Consider the following 17467-nt stretch of genomic DNA (forward strand, 5'->3'; position numbering starts at 1 on the left):
AAACACATGTTCTGTCGTGTTTTAAAGCTTTTTTTCTTCTTCTTTTAATAATAGATTTTATTCCTTTTAAGACAGAGGTGAAATTCATCTGTTTCATAATGTCATCTGTCAAACATTTGGTGTATGCAGTCATCCATTTCTTGAGAGAGCAGAGTCAGATGGATAGTTTCACTCCAGATGAACAGGAAAGCTTGGAAGGTAGGTGATAAAGGTGATAATACAAAGACATGCGGGCACTATACAACATGGACATTAAAATCCATAGTGCATGGTCTAAAAGAAAGAAACTGGAATAGTTGGAACTGCCACAAAATATTATCCGCAAATAGGATCAAGATATTTCCATATTTCCACTTCTGAGATCATATATGAAGTCTGAAACTTCTCTGTCTCTTAAAAATGTTAGACATTTGTTTAAATGTAAGGTTTGTGCAACCGTATTTCTGAACAACAGATACTTTGTGTCACATTAAGGTAGGAATTGCCAAAATATAAGCTAGGAAATTGATCTAGATATATCTGCCCCATTTTTTGCCAGATGATTCTTGCTTTTATGTTTGGTTTCTTTATGCATTTTTGTGTTTTGGCATCTGTGAACAAAACACAGAAGACTGTTCCTGTCAACAGCAATATTGGCCAGGGAAAGAGGGAAACAATAAAAAATGAACAACCATATATTGGGTTTAGAATAGGAGAAAAACTCCTTTTTCATACTTACAAGAATTCAATGTAATTCATGAGGGGAAGCTAACAGACTTTTAGAGTAAGAAAAATAAATAAATACCTGGAAGCACTTTTTCACACGAATAGTGATTCCAAAGGGCCAAAATAGTGAATATTTTCAGCATGGTATAATAGAAGGTATAGCCATGGAAGGAGGAGCTTCTGTGTGTGTTCTTCTGCCAACAGAATAGGTGAAGACACTATTTCATTAACCTCGGTAATTTTCTAATGCTAGTTTTTCCTTCATATTGCTGTCATTCCTTTTCCCTGATTCCTGGAGACTTCTTAGGGACTTATAATCACAGCGTAGAATTAAGCAAAAGAAAAAAAAAAAAGATTCTTAATTTCAAAATTGGCTTTCATATCAAATATTTGAAAGACCTGTGCACTGCTTCAAGCAAGCAGCCCTTGGTTGTATGACCACACAGGAGGAAGGATTGGAAGTTAAAGGAAGCCTAGGACCAGTAGTGCAATAAACAGTATCCAAGCAGATGACCACTGAGTTATGTGAATTTTGAGGAGTGGGGTGTGGACTTTTCAGAAGCAGTGCAGCAAGTCCTGCTGCTCTGAAATATACATGTTAAAAGAGAAACCCAGAATCTTTCCAGTGTCTATTGGTTTTACAGTGCGGTTGTTCACTAATGTAAGCAAGAAAGAAGCATGTGTAGGATGCTATTCAAAGGAAATTGCACAGATTTAGTTTTACATCACAATCTGGAATATTTGTACATATGAAAAGTGATAGTCAATTATGAATTTTACCTATGTCAGTATTTGATGAAGTTTCTGCTCAGATGATGAAAGACAGCAGTGTTTCTACAAATCAAATGAAAGATGAAGTATGTTCCTTTTGTCTTTATAAAACTGATAAACATTGATGGGTTGTGATGTTAGCTGATTAGTTGTCTCAGAGCAGCTTTAGCCAATGATTATACAAAAGAATCTACAATTTAAAGACCAAGTCAACAATTTTCTGACCAGAAAGCATGCTTAAATAGTGATGTAAAATTTAGCATTTTAATACAGATATGAATTCCTAATTTTAGAGCTTCATCCTGCCAAAAACTTGGTACCATATGTTCTGTGTTAGAGGATCAGAAGCAAGCATTTCAAATAATTGACTCATTTTAGCTGTGCAAATATCTTTACTGCTTGTGGAATAACCATAGCCCAAATCCTACTCATTGAAGTGGTCAGTGCCAGATGGAGATATATAAGATAAAAGAATTTGACTGATGTTATTATCATTTGGTTTTTGTGTAAGGATAAAACACTGTATGTTTAAATACCTGTGTGAAGAGGTAATTTAAATTGATATCACTCCCCAATAAACAACAACAACAAAAACTCCCTAGAACATTGCAAATTGAGACTTCATCAAAACTGAGGTCTGTCATGCATTTGAACCTGATTTATATTGATAACCTGATGGTGTCAATGATGGGCTGAATTTCTTCTAGGAATATTTTACTTGCATGCTGAGCAAAAATACATTAATTTTAGAAAGCAGAGTAACCACAAGGCAGACTGGACAAGTAATATATCCCTCTACAATCCAGGCTGTAGGATAGGTGTATAGATCTCTGGTATAATGTTTTCAACCCTGTGGTACAAATTAGCAAGTTTACTTTAATGCTAAATTCACTTTCATGCCTTTAATTTCAGGTAGTCTATTTAAATGGCAGTTGTTTCCCTCCCCTTTTTGCAGCTTTTGTATTTTTTTTTATGTGCATGCCACCTATTGCTTTGGGATCAAAGCAGGAACTCCTCATAAACTGCACAGGGGTGTGATTCTTTCTATGTACTGATTTGAATTTCCCTAAGGCAGTATTTTCAGAATGATGGGATATACCTTTCAGACCAGGGATGCAGGTAATTCTTGCGTTGGGGAGATTTTGTGTGTCATGAAGCAAGATGACATGGCTAGCAGTGCTGTACTTTGGTGATGGGGCGGTGAGAGACCGTCTTTTCACACAAAGACAAATCTTCACCAGATTTTCTGGGAGTATGGTTTTACTGCAATACATGAAAACAGGGTAGTTACTGATCTTTTTAACAATCTGAAATATAGGATTTGAAAAGTTTAAGCTTTGACCATGTTTTTATTTTTGCATGCATGTTAACCAGTGATTACTGTGCTATAAAAGTTCCATCCTACTGATTTACCCCGTAAGGGCTCTAAGTTTTGTTATACCTGTCATGGACTATAAGAAGTCAGTGTTCTATTTTTCGGTTAAAGGAGAAAAGTAGGAGTTACTTTTAACAACTAATTATTTCATGGAAATGTCTACCAATTGTGATGTTATATTCAGAATTCTTTTGCTTAAGCAAAATTTAATCACTATTGCACTTTGGAAAAATTTCCTTGATGATAAAGAGTTGATGCCACAGACTTTATGCCTTGAGAAAGAAAAGGGATGAGGATGTATTTTAAATGTATACAAAATTTAAAATAGGATGAGACATTCAGGAAAGCCAACACCTCCAAGTGAAAATAAGTTTGAGAGAATGATTGGTAGGTACATGATTAGGCACTGCCTTCCTCTTAAGTCTTAGAAGGAAAAGCTGGGTATCTAATTTCACTGGCAGGCTTTGTAAGAAGTACTATGAATGTATATTTCATAATTCAGAATAATCAATGCTCACCTTACTATAATTAAGTTTTCTTATATATCAGTTTAGAGCCAAGAAACAAAAGAATTTAACCCAGGTCCATCAGTGCTCTTGCTCAGTAATTTAGAACCTGGCAAAATGATCAATTTTTAAAACATATAGATCACAGGAGCAAGTTATATGTAGACATAAATTTTGTTTCATACTTGTCTTTTCTTACATCCCTTCTATCATACTCAATCAAAGATTTAAAAAAAAAGGTTTTGCCCTTTATTTTGAAAGTGGTTTTTTTTTTGCCTTTCCAAAGAAAACAAGCCGCTGATATTTGCTTTTTGTTAACTGTCAATAATCTTATACATTTATAAATTTTAAATTTCAACATTCATTTTATAATGATACCTAATTTGAATTCAGGGTTCCTACTCCTGGTTATCTCTAGTTCAGATTAAAAAGTTCAATCTGTGAAATAAAGTGAAACATAAGACTGATTTTTCTGAATGCAAATAGAGCTTTCTAAAGAGTCTTCTCTGTTACTTCTCAGTTTTAAGTTTAGGTGATACACCTTAATAAAAATATGCTTCTAGATTCTCCAATTATAGCAGTATCTTTCCTATAATCTTAGGATATTAGGATTAACAATATGTGTTTATATATAAAAATATAATAGATGATGCTTACATGTTTTTACGTAGAAGTTGACAAATGGCGATTAAAACTTCTTTTGGGCATATGGGTCCACTTTTTTCAGAACTGCTTATTTAAGAAAAGTAGTGAATGGTCTGGGAAGGCCACTTAATCCTTGAACAAAAGAGCATGTAAGAGGATATTATAAATATATTTCTGTACTATAGAGACTTGTGATTGATGAAGCATTTTGTTAATAAAAAAATCAAATTAATATATTTTACTTCAAAAAAAAGAAAAATAGTAAGTATTCGTGTGTAATTTGCACTTATTCTTTACATTAAAGATGAACCATTTTCTTCTAACCATTACGTTATGCCACACAAGTGGCTTGCAGATTGGCTGTGGTGTTTGCAGGCGGAGTGTGGGACATGTATAGTTATTTATGGTGATGCTTTTTATGTACTCATAGTCATATTTTTAATATTAAAAAAGACAGATCAAATGATGGAGGAAATTGAAATGGCTTTTAACTGATTTGAGATGCCATAAATAGATTTTGTGTAGCTTCTGCTCTTACCTAGCAGGTCAGCTCTGTGGGGGTCAGGTAGCCTCTGGTTGTTTCAGGATGTGTGTTCCGAAGAGCTGCTCTTACTAGCTCACTACGGAAGTGAATCACAGCTTTATAAATAAATTAATAATATTACACTGCTATTGAAAAACAGGTGACTGACTGACTTTTTTTTTTCTTTTTTTCTTTTTTTCCTCCTCTGTCTTGCAAGTTGCGATCCAATGCCTGGAGACTGTTTTTAAGATTAGCCTGGAAGATACTCATCTTGCACCTCCACAGCATTTGATAGAAATGTTCACAAACTCTTTTCACAAGGTAAGCATTCAATTTAGATTCTAATCCACTCTGCCAATATGTGATAAGATTTCATATTGTATTCACAACCTTAAAGTGCTATGTAGGTCAAAACAGTGTGGAAACTTTAGGAAAACATGAAAAAAGTGAAATTACCATAGAAGCTAGCAGAATGAGCGTCTTTTGGGATGGTGAGAGGAATTAATTTCAGTCAGATAAGGACAATTCCGTATAAAATATTGCTAAACAGTGGATGTCTCATTCTCACTTGAAGAATTTTATCCCTCAGTTACAGTTGAACATTTTGCCATTCCAAAGATAATTGGGACAATTCCAGAAAGTGCTTGAGGTCATTCACAGTTTTCTGATGCTCACGATTCTCATGTGGAAATAATTGAGTCATTTTGTTTTTAAAAAGGGGCAATGAACACTAATTTTAAAATGTGAATTTTTAACATGCAGACTAAAAAATTACATTATATAGGAATGCCCAGTACAGGAAGCAAAGGAATTATCAGGTGGCAAATAAAAGAGCAAGAAGCAAGAAAACCAACACTGTAGAAACAAATAATTTATCTCTTCTCCTTGGATTGTTTAAAACAAATAATGAGCTATAAGATTCTTTAGTAGTGGAAAAAATTCTCTCTTTCTCTTTTAAGAATGTGTTAGTCTTTCATGCTTCCTGTGCATTACAGAAAATCTGATTAATTGTTTATATAATGGCCTAACAATTCTTCGCAGAATGGAATAATTTTTTTAATATAATAAGGCCATATATTTGACTGACCCTCCAACTTTTTCTTTTTTTAAATACACAGAATGACATGCTGCCTCTCTCAGATTCTTTACCAGAGGATGTTGAAAAGGCTGACCAGCTGAAGGATGAAGGTTTGTAATTACTAAAGAAATAAACATTATGCTTTTATTGGCTCTTGGGAAGATTTTTGGATTACTGTGGATAGGGATAGTATAGCAGTTGGACAGCACATTCCACACAAAAACTTGAGCTTATATTCTGTGGTCACTGTCACGTTGTAAAATGGGTAAATGATGTGCTCTATTTGAGATTTAAGAAAATGGAATCTGTTCTTTGCCTTGCTGCTTATTGCTCAGGAGATTGCTAAAAACTAATAGATAATGCATGAAGTCCTAATCAGCATTCTTTAGTAGCAGAAGCTTTAAAGAATGAGTAGAAGCTTTAAAGAATGCATGTAATTATTCATTATATTATGGCTTTTTCCGGCACTTTATTATGGACCAGAAATTCTGAGTTTTGATGGCTGCTTACGGTGAGAAATTCTGCAACTCTACATTCATTCAGAGAAATTCTGAATCATTTTAGGCTGTCTGTGCTATACATGTGCTTCATTATCTTAATAACTAAACTATGTGAGAGCTGTACAGAAGTGGGACTTTATATGCTTGGGTTTTAGTTTTATTTAACATGACCATGCTATATGGGTAGCTGTAGGCAAGTTGTTGGGAGATGTGAGAAGATCAGATCAAAAGGTTTTACTATCTAGCGTACTGGAGTATGGGGTTTGCAGAGATGCGTAGACTGATGAATCTGAATTACAATGGAGGTATCGTGACTGAATTCCTTTAGAGCCACTTCTCAACAAACTGGTCTTCGCTTAACAGCAGAAAATACCCAGCAAGTGTAAAATGGAAAGATGAGAAGGAGAAAGTTTGTGATGGACTGCGTTGTACAGAACATAACTTTTATTTGCATTATATCATGCCAGTTCTTTTTAAAACAATACATCTTGAAAAAGTGAAGTCATAGCTGTCTTATTGGATGTTATAGTGACTATTTTACTTTGATACATAGCACTGTATCTCTTAACTACTTAAGAGTTTTCTGTAATTTATTTCAGGTAACAATCACATGAAAGAAGAAAATTACGGTGCTGCAGTGGATTGTTATACAAGAGCTATAGAACTGGATCCAAACAATGCAGTCTATTACTGCAACAGGTAAAAACAAAAAAATGCACCCCTTTCATTCTTCAGGCTTCATGAACATAATATTAAAGATAAATTATGAAGTAAGTCAAAATAACTTGTGGCTAAAAATACTTGCTGTTCAGGAACGTGTTAATTTTGTAACAGATCTATCTAAAGATAACAATCTTTATCAGAAACACTTGAGATCAGGTTTTTGTTAGTTAGAATCTCTATATTAAACTGTGATTTCAAGTCTGTTAGAGGTAAAAGCCTTTCTTTTTTTCTAGTGTTTCAGTGGATCACCCACCTTTTCTTTCTCTCTCAGTATTGATTTTTCCTTGGAAAAGTCATGAGTAAAGCACTTGGCGGACTTTCCAGTGCAGTTCAAGTATTCAGTATGTTTATGTAGGGCCTGTTGAAAAAGCGACAAGACTATGTTATTGTAGCTTCATAGTGCAATCAGTTCTTCACCCTACTACCAATATGGGAACAGATCATGTATGGCAGAACGTGTTATCCCAAGAGCCAGGAGCATTCACATTCAGCTTTACTGTCCTGAAGGTCAGTATATAGGAATGTAGGCAATATAGCCTGTGAGACCTCCTGGAAGTGACCTCTGTCTAGACAGCCACTGTAGACCTTCTCTGCTCTGTTCAGTGCATCTGTTACCAGAAGGATTTAATGCAGTTAATCTGGCCTTGTGGCACTGTACCTCGCGGATTTTTCTGTTCTCTGACCTGTGCTTCGTCGAGTTGTTTGCAACAAGTACAAGTGATGATTCAGTGTTTAGTGACAAGCATAGAGAGACAGGGAATTCGAAGTCTACTAATATTACATTAAATATTCAAGACATCATTATTTTCTTTAAGAAAACTGATCACATAAGTGATTTTGGTTTTTAAATGGCTACATATGATCCCAAAGCCTCCAAAAATCAGTAGAAGTTTCCTAATTAGATTGTTCTTATGCACCAAATCTGTAACTGTCAAAAGAGAAGAAATACTTCACTGTTTGTGCAATATCATCAGGTGCTAAATGGGTGAGGACCAAAATTCATCAAGAGGTCAGTGAGCCCTGTGTTATATGTACAAAGTTACCTGGAAGAAGGACACTCAGTTATTTGTGATTTTGAGTGTGATGCAGAGTCCAGATAAAAATAGACCTTGTTCTTAGGCTAGTTTGAATCAGTGGAGAGTTGCTGTATTCAACAGTGTTGCTTTTTATTTATAGCAGCGAGAAGAAGACAAAGCTGAGATCACTCAAAGTTTTAACTGATCATATAAATTATCTGCCAACATGTATTAAACAGTTTTGATTCAAACAAATGCAAGACTAAGCATTATCTCTGATTTTATCCATACGTCTTCACTGACATCTGTGAGGCTGGACAGGTATTTGGAAGATAAATAGTCCTATTCAGAAGGGATTTTAGTCAGTCGGACAAAATGTGCAATTCAGAGGGTATCACGAGAGAGGATGAAACATAGTGATGATCTCTGTCATATTTAGCATCCCTAATAAAAGAGAAAAATGTTTCGTGAAGTATAGATGTGTTCAACAGTTAGTTGTTTCTCTCTAGTGTAGACACATGATCATAATTTAGTAATTCAGACAGTGCTAAGAAATGTTATTCTTGTTTAGCTGTAAGCCTGCGTTGCCTCTAGGGAACAACCATGTTCCTGTAACAGGAATATGGCTTTCAGTGGAAAGTTGCTAGTTCCTTTATAATCACTATCCAGAAGCCAGTTTCAGCGAGCAAGTGAAACAGCTGTTGCTTAAGGAAACTTTAGCAGTTCTGAAGTCTCAGAAAGAGAAAAGAGCAGTGAGAAATGAGGGCATCCTTTGAATGCTATGAAATGGCAGTAAAAGTATGCTTCTTGCTGGAAAAGGGCAATTATATAAAATACTTTTGTTTAAATAATGGTTTTATGTATGTGAGAGTTTAAATTATTGTAACAGGTTTTGTGGTGTATTTTGTGCATAGTCATGTGCTGGTTCTAAAATAGTTTCTTAAAGGGGAGCCTGTGTTCTCCAAAACTTGAGTCTAGCGATGTACTTAGGCACATACTTAATCCAGGCCACTCACATCTCTCAGTGAATTAAGGAGAGCTCAGGCATTTTTTGCATAACGAATGAAAAGTCAGAAAAAATAAACATTCTGCTGCTTTATGACCAAGTTCTTTCTCTTTCCACTTTCTTTTAGGGCTGCTGCTCAAAGTAAGCTCAACAAGTACAGTGAAGCAATAAAGGATTGTAAGAGAGCCATAGAAATAGATCCAAAATACAGCAAAGCATATGGGAGAATGGGGTAAGCTAATATAAATCTGAGCAGATGCTGAGGACCAAGTATAAATATCATAGGTTTTCTGAAATCAGTGGAGCTGTGTTGTTTTATTGTAGCCTGGTAGTCTTAGCCTGAGAGTGTTGCAATTCTCTTAAAGTGATGCTATGGGGCTATCAGCTTTAAGCTTTGTGGAGGCTGTTTTCTTAGCAATTTCATATCAGTTTTAGTCAGTTTGCATTATTTTTTAACTTACCAACTTTGCAGCCAACCAACTTCTAGTTTAGGAAGTCAAATTTTTTGTTTTTTTGTTTGTTTGTTTTTGTTTTTTTGTGTGTGTTTTTAATTGTTTTTTGATTTTTTTTGCCTCCTACCTCATTGTACAGTAATAAGAATTCTACTGTTGGAATAATGACTTTAGTTTGCTCATGATGCTGATAAAAATAGGACTGAAGCTGGGGCTCCTAACTTTACTTCTACCAGGAGTAAAGCCTTAATTTTCCTGTGCAATGACTCTTATGAAGCAGTTTTTTTTTTCTTTTGTAAGACTGCTATATCTCATTAGTAACTTCTCTTAGTCATGTCTGAGAGATTAACAGTATTAGCTCTTTAAGCAGTCGGTCTGATTAAGTGCTGTCTCAAATGATAATGCCAGGAATATGCTCTCGAAATGAGTATCTACTTGAGTGAAGGGCTGTTCTGTTTCAATTCATGTAGCTTTGCATTTTCAGTAATCAAAGATATTGGAGGGTCCGGGCTGAACAGTGCTGTAGACTTTTGGCTCTTGGGGTTATGCCTGTAACACTAAATTAAAAAATGCTTGGGATTGTTCTTGGGAGTCAGCTGGCAGCAAGTGGTCCACGTTCACATCATAAAGTTTTGCTAGTTTGCATTACAGAGTGGCTGAATTCAAAGTGCCTATTGCTAAATTGCCTTGGCCTGTGTTAGCTTCTGAACTATATCCCAGTATTGTGGGGATAATGATAGTTGGCTTGGGATAAAAAAGTGCCAGGGACCATTTTCCTAAGAGTTAAGAGAATGATAAGATAATTAAGATAATTACCTAAAAATCTTCCTTCACAGAGTTTATTTTATCTGTTCTGATGTAGCCTTGTTGGCTTTGAGATGGTGGAACACTAATTAGTTGTTTAACCCTTTTGTTTTCGCTGTATGGAGACACAATCTAGAGATTTCAGTGAGATGGAGAGAAACCACAGGCTGATTTAACTGGAAATTGAAGGTTATTTTAGAGTTTGGGATGTCAGGCCAGTGTGCTTTTTGATAGACAGTGAGTGGGATCAAGTTGATCTTGTTTGATAGGCTGATAAATTGTTGTTACGATAGGGGATGTATTTTGTGCTGCAGGCTGTTGCTTAACTCGGTAGAAGGAGATAATATTATAACTTGCTTAAGGTGATTGAGGAAAGAGTGCCTGTTTAGTAATATCTAAAAAGAAACAAGTGCAGAAGCCACCATCTCAACAAAAAAGTCCGGTGAGAATGTTGTGTTTGCCTGTTGCATTACACAGGTGTTTCAGTTTTCCTGAGGGTTTGACAGAAGCTCAGTAGGGGTTGATAAAAAAGCAGAGGTGCCGCAGAAATGGTGGAGGTGGGAGTCAGGCAGACAGTTCAGCAAATGCCTCCACCATGGCCAGGGAGAGCCCTTGTCTAGTGGGCGATGGGCCAGGAACTGTGAGCAAAGAAACTGCTGTCTGCTGTTCTGACTTGTGCTGTGTTCCAAGAAGCAGGATTTTACATATTTTCTTTTGAAATAAGCGTAACTGCATCTCAGAAATACCTGACTCTATTTCTCTCCGATCAGAAACAATTATTTTGGCAAATCAATGAGCCAAAAGAAAGAATGTTGTTGGAGGGCAACTATATTATGGGAGAAAACATGAAAGTTGCACAGGTTACCTCAGGAGTGCAGTGAGTTTTAAACTATCACCGATATATTTCAATATATCAATGACAGTGTTTGCAATCCCTGAAGGTAGTGACTGGGACCGATGCCAGTGACGCAGGAGCTCAGGGCTGGTGCTGGCGCAGGGTTCTCACCTGCTCCCTGTAGCTCACACGCAGTTGGGGAGCGGAGCATGAGTAGCTCCGTGTAGGTTATACAGGATTTCCACAGCATGGGGAAAACGTCAGCAGAGCTCTGGGGTCTATCTGAATTGATTATACAGCAGAAGGCAAAATTGGACCCGCAACCAGATGAGCTTCTGGAAGAGCTCAAAGAAAGATAACGTTTTAAATGTGGTACATAATCAAATTTGAAAACATGTATTTTTTTTCAAAAACAGTAGATAATCCATCTCGTGCTTTCTTGAGCTGCAGGAGAAAAATCTTTTTCGAACCATTAAGCAAGTTTCCTTGGCACAAGGGTCCCTTCCAGAGGCTTAGAGATGATGCTACTATCCCATCCCACCATTAGACAAGCTGTGGAGGGAGAATCTTGCACTGACACCATGACAAAAGGTTGGAACTCGTGGTTTCAGTATTGGCCTCCTTGAAGCAGGGAGGAGCATGTTTCTCCTTGCTGACCAGTGTGTCCTTCTGAGTGATCTCTCTGCTCAGAACAACTGGAGGAAATGCTGAGGGGAATTCAGAGCTCGTATGAACGGTCAGAGGTGCAGGGCCTGGCTTGTGCTCTCAGATGAGGTCAGGACGTGCCAAAGGGTTTAACGAATCCCGTGTGTCTGTGAAACAGACAGTGCAGAATGAGGCCCTCAGGGATGCTCTGCAAAAATAAGTGCTTCACAAAGCAGTAGTAGTATGATAGCAAGTCTTGCTTTAACTTTTTGCTGACGATCAAAATTAGTTGTGAGATGATGTTTTACTTGAGCAGAAAATGTCAGTATCACTATGTTTTGGTGCTGATTTATGTTCCAACCCGTTTATTATTATTATTATTTCACATTAGGTTGGCTCTGACCTCAGTGAATAAATATGAAGAAGCAATTACCAGTTATCAAAAAGCACTCGATCTTGATCCAGAAAATGACTCTTACAAATCAAATTTGAAAATAGCAGAACAGAAACTAAGAGACATGTCCAGTCCTGTAAGTTAGCTCTGCATCTGTTTATTTACAATAGTTACAGCTTACAGAGACTTCGTAGGCAAATTAATTTTCAAATGTAATTTGTTTTTAGACTGGAACTGGACTAAGTTTTGACATGGCAAGCTTGATAAACAATCCTGCCTTCATTAGTATGGTGAGTGTATTTTAAGCTTTGCATTATATTATTTTTACAACTGAATATTTGACAACTCTTGTTCCAGAAGACAAGTGATTTAGATGCTTGCAATAGTTTCATTTTACTATTTTATCGTATTCAAACTTTTCTAACTGATTTTACACTGACACTAGAAAGTGAAATGTACATTTCCTCTAATGCTTGTGTGATTTGCAGTTGGTTCTATCATACTTATAATCAAAAATACGTATAGAACATTTCAGCTAGTGCTTCAGCAAGGAGAAGCTCTACCTGAGAGCTGTGGTTTAGGACCACGTCCCAAATAGCAGAGATGGTAAGAAGGGAAGCAGCAGCGAGTGAGTTCTGCAGGGGCATTAGGGATGGAGTGCCCTGACTCCATGTACCACTTTGCTGGCCACGTGACTTATTTAGTTGGTCTGCATCTGTCTATAGCCAAAAATATATTTTTCCATATGAAGCTAACTATGGGGCAGGAATATTTCTATCCTTTCAGAAGATGTGTGGCAAAGAAAGCAGAGAAGAAGGTATCCAGCCAGGAATGAATGTGGTGGGGTTTTTGCTGTGTTTTTTTTTTTTTTTTTTTTATTGACTTACTCTGACCTTGAGAAAATTACTTCTGGCCACCACTTGGTGCCCAAACCTAGTTGTTGCCAATGCTGGAGAGAATAAAAAGTTGAATTTGGCATTTTATAGTCAGCTGTAGACCAGAGAAGACAGCCAGTTCACTTTGGAGAGGTTTCATGGAAATGTCTTTTGATCAGTAAAAACGAATAGCATGTGTGTCTACTCTTGCATTTGATAAGATCAGTGAGTGAGCAGGTACTTGGTTGTGCCTGTTAGTCTTGTGCTCGTGCAGCCATTGATTTCAATAGGAATTACTGCACTAACTTCAAAGCATTTCCTGCTTTATTCTGTAGTAACTGTCCATATGCATTCTTACCCTATGGCAAATGAAGTACAATTTTTGAGGTATCTTAATAATGGCAAATGTGCATACATAAAATAAGAAAATTTTGATTTTTTAATTTTTAAATAAAATTTCTAAATTTTAAATTTACTGCTGAAGAGTTGTGTTACCATAAAACCATGATACAAAATAAATCCACAACTTGGTTTACTCTGCTCTATTTTGTTTATGTGGCCACAGGCTCAACAGTTGGTACCTCCTCTAGTAACAATAGCTGTAAAACTAATTTGTATAGTCTGGGAGCCAATAAAATGCAGACCTTCTCGAATAAAGTCCAATAGCAAACCTTAAACCCTAGAAGTCTTAAGTTTTTATTTTTTCATTTTAGGGTACTGGGCTTTTGTATTTCATACCTCAATGTTCTGTTTTTCATGCCTAACTCCAAGTAACTGTAATATATTGAAATCTGTATTTGTTGTCTAAAATAAAACAAACTGTGTTGGTTTCATAGCCTAGAAATACTTTTCTGTAATATATATATTTTTTTTCCTCAGGATTGTATGTCTCTATGCACATAATTTTAGTTTATAATTTGTAACAAAACTTAAGATACAGCTTGTGGTTTTTGTTTTTTTTTTCCTGTCTTCTTCAATGATATCTAAATAGTAAATGTATTATAATTTCAGCTATATGTTTCCTATTCTAGGCAGCAAGCCTAATGCAGAATCCTCAAGTTCAACAGCTGTAAGTATTAATACAGATTATCATTGAAACAAGTGTCAGTAAGGGGTTGAATTAACAGAGACAAAGTGGATAGTGCTGGTATTCTGAAAACGTACTTCTGTGCACTGTAAGTTAAACTACTGCAGTTTCTTCCTCTTGCACCTCATTTCCTCTTAGCAGCTCGTTGTTTACTCTGAGGGTCTCCACCTACCCCAGTGCCAACCTCGTGCTCCCTGTTGCAGGATGTCCGGGATGATGTCAAATGCCATTGGTGGCCCAGCTGCAGGTGTTGGTGGCCTCTCGGATTTGTCCAGCCTGATCCATGCGTAAGTGTTATCAAACATATAGTTTTAAATATGATTTTAGAAGCAGTATTTTACACCACCTATTCAGAAGAGCAGGTATCAAAAGAGTTACACTGTGGACTCTCCCCATTGTATGCATGATTATTATTATTAAAATTGAGAAGTCCAAGGCTGGCTTACTGCTGCCTTAAGTTGTTTGCTTGCTTAGTGCTCTTGAATGCCAGTGTCAGAACTGTGTGCTCAGTTTCACTTTCCGGATTTCATGCACTGTTTACTTTCTAAATGCCACTTACTAAAGATGCTACTTTAAACCTTATCTACTTCTACATCTTGCTTTCAGTTTGCACTGATCAAAGTACAGTAGTATCCCAGATACTATTTGAAAAGCTACAAATTAGCGAGCACAGGTTGCAACACATTGCCAAGCTCCTGCCTGCCTGACAGTGCTCTGGTATCCTACCCTGCAGTGGGAGGGCTGCTCCCTCAGGGGACTCGCTATCTGGTAAGGAGGGGAGTGGCTTTTACAACAGCCAGGACCCAGCCCAGCTCATTTAGAATATGATAATTATCATCCATCTGGAACGCAGTGTACAAAAACATATGCAATTTGCTGTGATATCTTAATGGTATTCAGTTTCACTTTATTCCAGAATTCTACCCTGTTTCAAACCATGTTTTAAGTTTTGCCCCTCCAGGGACATAGAATCATAGAATCATAGAATCATTGAGGTTGGAAAGGACCTCTAGAGATCATCTAGTCCAACCCCCCTGCACACACACGGCATAGTAATTTATAATTTGCACTATGGGAAGGAGTACCCCCTTGCCAAACTGAGGACTGTTTTGACAAAAGTTGTCTGCTATGCATTTCTCTGAAAGTGGTGGCTTTCCTCCAACCTGCGCTGTGCTTCACAGGCATCTTGGTAACCTCTGCTGCTTGAGCAAATGCAGAAGTCGTAGAGTCCTGTGCCAGGCTAGTCAGGGAGTAATGGATTCTACTTGCTTGCTTTTCCTAATAAACTAGTCTCATGCTTATCTTTTACATAGACTTAACCTCACCTATTCATTTTATGCTAAGATGCAATAGTTGAAGAGGTGGATCTGTCCTTATTCCATGCAGACTTATGAGACATGCAGGTGGGCTGCTTTTTCCTCAGGACCATCTGCCACAAGCACAAGTTGGCAGCAGCAACTGTACCTCTGCCAAAGCTTATAAAAGTTTAACCTTCAGGTTCAGGAGACTTTTCCTTAAAATGAATACAACAAATTTTAAGAGTCCCTTGAAAATAAGGGAGCAAGTAACTGGAGCAGTTTTGCTAATATTAGTCTAAGCAAATAGGTAAAACCTCTTCCTCAGTGTTATGAACTACAAGTAGTAGTCCGAAGGAATGAAGACCATACAGAGATCTTATTTGACTAGATAAAACCCAAATACCACAAGTGTCATCTTAGTATGTGCATGAAGTACCATCTTCATTTTTAGTCTTAGCTTTCTTATAATGCAGCTTTCAGTTGTATCAGGATACCCTGTTTTCTTACAAATGCTGCTTGTCAGTTTCTCGTGTTTTTTTTTCATGTGTTCTTTTACATAAAACTGTTCAATGCAGGGGGCAGCAGTTTGCACAGCAGATACAGCAGCAGAATCCTGAGCTCATAGAACAACTGAGAAACCATGTGCGGAGCAGATCGTTCAGTGGCAGCACTGAGGAACATTCCTGATTTAAAGGAGGCCTATAAACTGGCACGGTATATAACCCCCAAATGCATACCATAGTTAGTAGCAAAAGCACCATTGTAACTCTTCTGCTTGAATAGAAGACAGAAAATTCTTTGTGCGTGTTTTGCAAACAAGAATAAATCTGTTAAACAGATCTATTGCACATAACTTGGAACATACCGTTTATGTATAGTTACTCCTCTGAAAATTAACACTACATAGACTGAGTGGTTTATTAAAAATCCCAACGTTCCTGTCATTTTCAGTATGTGCATTAGAGCGATCTCCAGGTTGTTTGAGTGAAGGAGTTGTATGGTGGACTGATAAGCTTGCATAATAGCTTAATTCTAAGATACTGGTGTAAAAAGCATATTATGCAGATAGTGGAAAATTTTTATGGCTGTATTCCATGCCAAATGTGCTACTGAAACAATGGTTTAATCAGCCCTCTAAGGTATGTCTGATATGCCTGCTGTAAACAAGTGTAAATCAGTGTTGGAGCATAGAGTGTAAAAATTAATGCTTGGAGAACTTGTGTGGTGGGGCTGAAAGCAGCAGCATGAAACACTTCTCAAGTTCATTTGGCAGGAGGGAGGGATATGACTGCATTCAGGGGAGCACAACAAACTGTGCGGAGACGATACTGATCTCAAGGAGGATAATGCACAGAAACCAAAAGGGAACTGATGGGGAGCAGGGGGCAGTGCTGGGCAGTTCTGGAACTCCCTGCTGCCAGCGTACGCTTAACGCGGCCCGGCAGCCCTGGTGGTCAGTGCCACGGCCCTGTGTGCACAAGCAGGGCAAACTCTGTTCTGTGCACATGCAGTACTTAACATAAGCTTAAAATCTTTAACTGTAATGAGCTAAAACTGGTCTCATGACTGTACAAATAATTAATATTGAAAATTTATCCAAAAACTGCCTTAGAAGGAATGATTCTCTGTATAATCTTATGTGGTAAATCACTGACTTAAATTAACAATGTAAAGTTTCCTTATACATGTGTATCCCAAGTGATGGTTACATGGCCAAGTTAAAGTTTTCCAGTCTTCGATATTTCTATCTCCACCCTGGTGTTTCTCGTTTGCCTTTATTTACTCTTTCAGATCCTACTGCTTTTCTGCATTTTGATTTCATTACTTGTTTTTATACTACTTGCTGTTCGCATTGCTTTATGCTGCAAGGTACGTTTCATTTTCCTTGAGGGAGATTCCAACCATGCACAATTTAGGTTTTGTGCATCCAAACTTCATCTGAGGAGCCTGCTTTGGCTTCTAAGGCCAAGTGACCTGTGCGGGCAAGGCAGCCTGACACAAGTACGGGGAGGAGTGACAGCCTCCCCCAGGGAGGGGCACACAGGAACCCCCGGGGCCTCAGACAGTTTTATCTGCTTCATCATGCAGTCAAATAGAGAGCATAGAAGTAAATGCAGAATTGAGGCTGTCATATACTTGACTCTTATAGATGCTGGTTGTTGTAGCTACTGAAACAGGAAGAAAATGGAACTGGATCCAGGGGAAAAATGAATAAGGATTTAAATCCTA

The 17467-nt window shown here is 37.3% G+C and overlaps 1 protein-coding gene across 1 annotated transcript; it reads left to right on the top strand.

Annotated features, from left to right (window-relative positions):
• The first annotated feature begins 76 nt into the window (after positions 1 to 76).
• SGTB (small glutamine rich tetratricopeptide repeat co-chaperone beta) lies at positions 77 to 16262 on the top strand. Its single transcript, XM_010213213.2, has 10 exons — positions 77 to 198; positions 4743 to 4846; positions 5644 to 5713; positions 6703 to 6802; positions 8976 to 9080; positions 11976 to 12114; positions 12206 to 12268; positions 13885 to 13922; positions 14144 to 14227; positions 15814 to 16262. The coding sequence occupies exons 1-10, from the start codon at positions 99 to 101 to the stop codon at positions 15923 to 15925; spliced, it is 915 nt and encodes a 304-aa protein (XP_010211515.1). The 5' UTR covers positions 77 to 98; the 3' UTR covers positions 15926 to 16262.
• The last annotated feature ends 1205 nt before the right edge of the window (positions 16263 to 17467 follow it).

The sequence above is a fragment of the Tinamus guttatus genome, unplaced genomic scaffold (assembly GCF_059628265.1).
Source record: "Tinamus guttatus ecotype Peru unplaced genomic scaffold, ASM5962826v1 Tinamus_guttatus_pri_ptg000309l, whole genome shotgun sequence".
In the NCBI taxonomy this organism is placed as follows: domain Eukaryota; kingdom Metazoa; phylum Chordata; class Aves; order Tinamiformes; family Tinamidae; genus Tinamus; species Tinamus guttatus.

What these genes read in the sequence shown, in the direction of transcription:
- SGTB (XM_010213213.2), top strand. Translation starts at nt 99, where the DNA reads ATGTCATCTGTCAAACATTTGGTGTATGCAGTCATCCATTTCTTGAGA. An exon ending in TCACAAACTCTTTTCACAAG is followed by an intron (nt 4,847 to 5,643) that starts GTAAGCATTCAA and finishes TTAAATACACAG; the next exon opens with AATGACATGCTGCCTCTCTC. An exon ending in AATCCTCAAGTTCAACAGCT is followed by an intron (nt 13,923 to 14,143) that starts GTAAGTATTAAT and finishes TCCCTGTTGCAG; the next exon opens with GATGTCCGGGATGATGTCAA.